A 7,758-nucleotide genomic window follows, 5' to 3' on the forward strand; every position below is an offset into this window, starting at 1 on the left:
ATAATTAATAAATTAAAATAATTTATTGATGATTAAGATATGAAACAAATATGAATATAATGTGAAGCCCTTGTTTATGTTATATATATTTATATAATTAATATACAGTAATTAATATTATTTATTATCAAAACAATTTGTTATAGGAATACAAATAATCTTTTTATATAAAACAGTTTCAACTTGTCAAGTATGTTACTTTGTTTACTTTCCAAACACATTAGATATAAATTTCATTAAAGAATAGTTTTTTAATAAATGGTTTGTGATAATTTATTATTGAAAATCAATCATAATTTACATCATTTAACTCCTGAAAATTTTCATAACTTGCTGCTGTTTGTCACATAAATTATTTGTTGATAAAAAGAAATTATAAAAAAAATTGAGCTGCTGGATGATTAATGATATAGTTTTAAAGTGACACATTGATACTGGGCATAAAATTATTGTTGACAGATATATGCAGATTTGTAGATTTGCAGATATATGCAGATCTGTATGCAGATTTATTGACCAAGCAAGGGCTTCAAATTCTTTTATCACGTTTAAACTAGTGTGATGTTTCTTTTAATAGTTTTTAACCTCCGCGGGGTCAATATGGTAATGTAGGTTACATGAGCGACCACGTATGCGGGCAATCAGGCAAATGGGGTGAGAGACAGCGCACTGGAAGTGACTCATGCAGAGACTGGGTTAATGTAACAATCGTTTAATTGAAAACGCTAGGCGATACATGACATACAATTTGTCAATAGTGAGTATAACAGATGGGTTTAAATTAGCATTTTGTGGTTCTTGAGAGAGAGAGTTTACAGTGGTTTGCGAGGTGATAAATACCTGAAGTAGAGGATGTCCATGAGGGTTGAATTGGATGTCATTAAAGTGGTGAGTGTCTCTTTTTGTTGTTGTTTGTTGGGAAAGTTTATTCAAGAAGTTGTCTTTATGGCACGATGTTTTGCAATATTCAAGGTGAGTAGATGATATCCTGATGGGCACTGACAGTTAATGGTTGATGGAATTTTGAGATGATAATACTCCTTGAAGAATGGGCAATGACTGACTCAATTTTTCAGTTCCTTGTTATCTTCAATCGATGAACTTAAGACAATAGGTTGGAAGGTTATGAGAAAGCATCACTTTTGCTGCTGAGAACTCATTGAATGATTAGCTCCCAAGTGTGAAAGTTGACAGTTATCTGACAAAATGGTATTGTTAGGAAGTTATGTTATGATTTAAGTAAGTAAACAGATTACGTAGTGAGTCTCACAACTTATTCTAGAGCCATTAAAGACAATTCTTTTTAGTTAACTTAGCTAAGAGAAAAAACTGATAAAACATAGCAAGGATTTTTTTTTCTGCCTATCTTGTCTTCTGTGTGCACTTAACATTTTTTTGCATTAGCAAGAATTATGTTCACTTTAGCCAGTATTAAGACTTGTTTTAGTCAATTTTTTTTAAACATTGTACTCAACTGAAACTTTCATCTTTAATTCTTAACCTATTGTTTTTCTGACTCTTCTGAAATCAGCATCTCAATTGTAAGTGTACAGTAGCATTTTGTTTTAGTTTTAGTCATTATATAGTATAGTTTTACTACTAAAACTATATTTGGGTGACTAAAACCTAGTTTTAGCTTTAGTAAATTAAAACTGTTAGTGTGTTGCATTTTGTTCTTGCAAAGTTGTTAATTCTGAGTGTGTTTTTTGAGTACTGTGCTACCTACTGCCTCTCCTTTAAGAGTCTGTTATATTTTTAAAGAAAACCTTTAAGGAAATTAAACTTGTGGTATACACTATCAATGAAATATTACTGTCGCCATCTTTGTAATTTTTAAATGCATAACAGTTTGATTAAAAGGATTATTCTTTAAATAAATTTGAGGTGGTCTTAATATCAAAGATATTGTAGTTATGAGACAGATGAGATTCTTACAAATGACCTTTCGGACAAGAATTTTGAATAGTAGTTTGGGAATGTAAAATTTATTACCAGAACTAAACAGACCCCTAAGATAAATGTGATAAATAAAACAGTAATGAAAATGTAGCAGTCAATTTCTTTCAGCTAAACAAGTCTCCAATAAAAAAGTGCATATACTTCTTAAAAAATGTAAAGATAGCATTGCATGTATAAAATTTATATAATCGTATTTGTTTTCTTAGTAATTAATGATAAGTTTTAATTGAACATTATTTTATTAAATTAATGTTAGTTTTAATATTTTATATGTCATTCTTAAATAATTATATACATATTTAATGTTATATTTAGTTTGTATTCTGCAATTGCCCACTGATAAGTCAATCAGTAAAGGAACAAGGACCAAGAAGACCTGTATATTTTATGTATGATTTTGCTGCTGGAACTGCACCTCAAGTAGAGCAAATGGTTAAAGAAATGATTCAAGATTGGATCACTATGGGCTATTTATATAGTGTTGTTTTAGAATTTGCTGAAGTTTTAAAACATGGTATGAATCTATATTTGAATACTTTATTTTACTTGTAGATTATTTTTTATACTTTAATCAATATTTTTATTAATGCATATCTAAATGATTTATAAATAATGCATTTCTTTACCTTAGAATATTAATGAGACTTAAAATTTTTTCTGCAAATCCATTATTTGAAAAGCATAAGTGTGTATGAATTCTCACTTAGCTACATCTTTAGCAGGAATAGTGATAATGAATTTCATTTATTTAACCATTTATTGTTACTAGTTATTCCTATCATCAAGGTTACAAAACAAAATGACATCATTCTCAATATAAAAATAGCATCCAATAGCATCAATTCAAAAATTAATCTTCCAATTTAACAAAGCGGTGATAATTAATAGAAAAGCAAAGTTTTAGCTTAATATAGTAATAAGAAATTTAGAATAACCTAATTTTCAAAATAGTTTACCTCTCTATCTGTAGTTCATTACATGTAAAACATTTCTTCATTATGATCATCTAAAAATAACTTTCAATAATCACATTTTATAAAATCAATTTTATTAAAGTTCATATTAGATAAATGTTAATTTATTTCTTAATGTCTCAAGAAAAGTGCAATAAACAACTCAATATTATATGAAAATTCTTCACAAAATAAATTAATTTTATAAACAATAAAATATTTATTTTATGCAGCAATGTTTAATTACCAAGTAATAATAAAAAACTTCAAACTTTTCTTTGTTTCATAGCTACAGTATAATCATTCTAGCTTTAACAAAAGTTTAATTAGAAGTTAACAATAATTAATTGTAAATAATTGAACATAATGTAAGTAAAATAAAAGCATAGATTGTATTTTATACCATTAATAAGTTATACAGAATTTCATATTGGGAACTAAATAAAGATCTCTTTAATCAAGAGTAAAGAAACAAAAAAAGAAAAAAAAAAGATACAGGAAAAAAGACAAATCTCTCAGAATACTATAGAAAGTGGCTATCAAAACAGATTGAGTTTCATTATGCAAAGACAAAAATATTTTGTTTTAAGAACTTAGCTTATTTATAGTTGAAATCATTTTAATCATAACCAAAAATTAATGCAATGGTTCAATTTTTTATTTAAATAATACTCAAAACTATGTAATTTAATAGATTTTAATGAGAAAAAGTTATAAAATGTTATCATTGTAACTTTTTTATTTTCTAAATTTAAATTTGTTTAATTTTTTAGTTTATTATTACAATTTATACTAGTGTATGGAATTTTTAATCATTTTAAAAATTCAATTTCATTAAAGTGAAAGTTTTATTATTTTAGAATTTCTTCTTTGTGTGATACATTGACATGTAATGCCAATTTAAGATTTATTGAGTAATGTGTAATGTGTAATTACTTGTTCAGACTTTGAAATTACAGTGGGTGATCGGTTAATGAAAATAATCCATTCCAAGACTTTGTTCACTGTCTGAATTGTTCATTAAGCGATTATCAATTTACCATAGGTTTTTATGGGAATTTGATTAATTCGTTCTGGAGACCCCAAAAAATAAAAAATATACACTTTCTTACTGCGTTTATTTATATGTAATAATAAAAATACATATATACACAGTCTTGCATTTTTATTAGTCGTGGTTTTTTGATTTGTGGGGGTTAAAGAATCTGTCCAATGTCTATTGCTTTTCTCTTTTCTTCAGAATCTTTCAGAAGTAACTAATAGCATTGTAATTGTAGAGATCCCTAAGCCTATTAACTTCAACCTGGTTTGGATGCCATTCTAAGACCATTGTTCTGACATCCTCCCACTTCTTCAAAAGATGTTTAATAGCAGATATCAGCATTAATCCTCTTTCATGTTCCTCTTTTTCAGAAGAAAACATATCTCACTTAGTTTCTTGGTTATATTTCAGTTGATATTTTTTTAATATATATTTCAGATCAGCACAATATATACAACAGTATGATGGATATTAAATCATTTACGTACAAGAAATTAGTATTGGGTTATGGACAAAATAAAGCAAGTACAGTAAGTACTTTTTTGTATGATGTACTACATATCATTTGGATTTATCTTTTGAAAGGGAGTTATTTCGTGTCAGAAATCCTAAGGATCTGGATGTTTCCTCTCTTTCTTTTAGTTTAAATGTTTTTTATATTGTTTTAAAAACAATCCACTTATTACTATTATTTTTAAAAATAATTCAGTTTGAATTTTATTTAATAAAACTTACCTTCTGATAACAGTACAATTTTGTTATTATGGAATTAGTGCAGAATTGTGATTATTAAATTTGTCAATTCAATAAATGAATTTTATATTACATTAAAGATATTTATTTGTTTTTGAAAAATATTTGTACTGAACTATTGAATATTATGTATTTTACAAATGGATCATAGTGTGTTTTATAATACAAACATTCTTGTACACATTAGCCCAGGATTATTATAGTTATTTTGAAAATTTAAGACTATGCAAACAATGAGTCCTTTTTTTCCCTATTTACATTTTTTTATAATTCCAATCCAGGAACCACAAACAGCAGGTGACTTGAAGTAAAACTTTTAAAATAGACAAATACTATTAAAAAATTTACAATTAAAAATGATCTCAACGTCGACCCTTTTTTGTAGGCTACGATGTCTACAAACATTAAAAACTAAATTCTTCACAACAGCATCCTTGTTATATAATCGCATTTAAGCTGAGAGTCCTCTGGTGGATTTTCAGGCAACTCAAAAAAAGAAAAAAAATACAAACATTCATTATAATTTATTCAGATAAAACAATCAATTTATGTAAATTTAATAAAGATTTTAGATTCAAACATGGCACAAAATACTTTTGTTACATATGAATTCATTTTATTGAATTTTTGAAAGATGTTTATGGTGTCTAAGTTTATTTTATTGAATTAAGTTTTCAAAAATATAAAAGTTGTGGAACAAAATTATGTATTATTTTTTTTTAAATATCTATAATAATTTGTGAAAGAAGTATCAAAATTAGAAGAAACCTTGATTGTTTATTGTGCTGTTGAAGGCCAGCAAACCAAATGCATCTCAATCTGAAAGGTCCATTGTGTATTCACAAGAGATTACTTTAGACATTTTATCTCTTTGAAAAAAGACTGGTAAACTGAGGGATGTTACCAGGGCTCAAAAATTGGAGAACCCAGATGAAAGGTTACCTGAGCAAAGATCTGTACTCTCACAAATGAGATGCACAGGAGTCTTCTTAGCATATCTGCAAAAACAGCAAAAAGCTGAGGAGCAAAGTTTCATTTAGCACAGATGTTTATAAAAGTGATGAAAACCAGTCACAACACTGACCAAAAAGCAAAATCTCAAGTTAAAAAATTTTGGTGTTTGTTAGCTGAGGAAGAATGGTCATTTGGATATATAGATCACAGTAGAAGATATTATAATTTATATGGTAGCAGAACTGTATTGTACAGCAATGAGAAGTGATGTGAAGGCTACAAATTGGGTTTATGTAGTTGCTTTTTGCGAATTCTGCAGATTACAAACATAATTCCTGTTGAAAAACAGAAATGTTTAGTTTGCCCAGAGAGTGAGCTAGAAAGAAATGCCTTGTTCTGCTTTAAACCAGGAGGTGGCTTCCAATATGCTTAGAATGATTGAAGGTAGTTCATTCTTTGACATCTCTAAAAAAGTATTATAGGAAATACTAAGAGTTGTTCTAGGCCCCACAAAGGAATATCCATATATTTTGTATCAACTGGATAGATAGATTACAATAAAAATACACACCTTTAAAAAATTTAGCAATGAAATTTACTAAATAATAACATTTTTGATCAGCTGAACTGACCTTCAATTACGATAGAATAGTACGTGAAAATAGAATGTGAATACAAAAACTTTTCTAATTCAGTGCTACCTCAATGGAGCATTTCCAATGTTTATTTATCGCATATTTATTTATTTTAGAATTCTTGTTATCATTTATTTAAAAATTTTTGTATTTGCATTCTATTCTATCGTAACTTTACTTTTAATAAAGGAATTAGAGGGCTGTCTGTTGTTTAACAGCTGACTTAGCCATAACTAAGGAAATGGAAGTGAGGGGAAGAGATAGAGTGTAGAATGAAGTGGTGAAGAAATGAGGATAGGGAAGTAAGGATGGAAGGAAGGGGGTGGGCCCATGAGCACCCGCATTGTGTTAATTTTAAAAACAGCAATTACAAGTACAAACAAAGAAACAGAATTAAAAAAAAAAAACATTGAGTGTGAATGGCTGGTTTTTCCTTACAATGGAAGCCTTATAAACAATTGTTATAAACAAATATATTAATTATTAAACTTGGTAGAGGATTTTGAGACGCTAAAAGTGTTCCTCATTACTGCTGTAGTTTTCTTTACCTGTTGGTTGTTTGTCCTTCTTAGTTCTGGTGTTGCTGTTATAGTTGATACAGTTGATACATTGTTTCTAACCTCTGAAGGTAGGTTGGTGTGGCTTTGGTGCACTGTCAGTTTTTTGGTTCTGGTAAGAACTGGTTCTCTTCTATTATTACCATTATAGGTGATAAATTGTTTCTATCACTTGTAAGTAGTTTGCTGGAACTTTAAGTGACTATCCATTTTTAGTTCTGGCTATAAAGTTTATGATTACAATATGGGGTTCAACTTGGTACAATATGTACAATATGGCATCACTCAAGATGGGATTCAACTTGTACCACTGGTTGTCCCAAATCTGCATTGTCATCTTCCATATTGAATTCTGTTGCACTTAATTTAATGATGTGCGAGGGCCATCAAATAGGGTAAGTGTATAATTACCAACCAGGTAGAGTGTATTTTAAACTAGTCTATCAGTAAAATGGCCCACTTGCCAAGGAAAATCTGCCACAGAAATTTGCAAGAACATATCCTCTGTAGCAGGGAGAAAAGAAAGAGCTGGTTGGTAAAAGAAAACAATAAAACCCACCTCTACTGCAGAGCAGAAACTACATCGGAATTACTCTGAAAACTAAGCTAGCAATGAAACTAACAGAAAATTGCTAAATAGTAAAAGACCTATAAATGCTGACTAATAAAACTAAAATGAGCAATAAGAAAAATTAAGTAAAAGAAAAAACTGTTACAAAAATTAAAATAATATAAATCCTGAACACTTAAAATAGTAAAAACATCATAAAAAAGAATGGTTAATCTGGGGAAAAACTATCAATTAAGTAAAGAGAAAAGGCTAAAATAAATGAAAAAATGTTACAACAATTGAAATAAAGACGATCATTATAACAATGAAAAATTAAATGGTGAAAGTTCAAAGC

At 28.3% G+C, this 7,758-nt stretch overlaps 1 protein-coding gene across 1 annotated transcript in view; it reads left to right on the plus strand.

Annotated features, from left to right (window-relative positions):
- Nucleotides 1-7,758, plus strand: part of LOC111621392 (mediator of RNA polymerase II transcription subunit 14-like) — a 122,546-nt gene that overhangs the window by 68,984 nt on the left and 45,804 nt on the right. Inside the window, exons 18-19 of the mRNA XM_023363499.1 lie at nt 2,275-2,473; nt 4,393-4,576. Of these exons, the coding sequence (XP_023219267.1) occupies nt 2,275-2,473; nt 4,393-4,576 (383 nt within the window). The remainder of the gene's footprint in view (nt 1-2,274; nt 2,474-4,392; nt 4,577-7,758) is intronic.

The sequence above is a fragment of the Centruroides sculpturatus genome, unplaced genomic scaffold (genome assembly GCF_000671375.1).
Source record: "Centruroides sculpturatus isolate CEXI.00-Female unplaced genomic scaffold, Cexi_2.0 scaffold129, whole genome shotgun sequence".
Lineage (NCBI taxonomy): Eukaryota > Metazoa > Arthropoda > Arachnida > Scorpiones > Buthidae > Centruroides > Centruroides sculpturatus.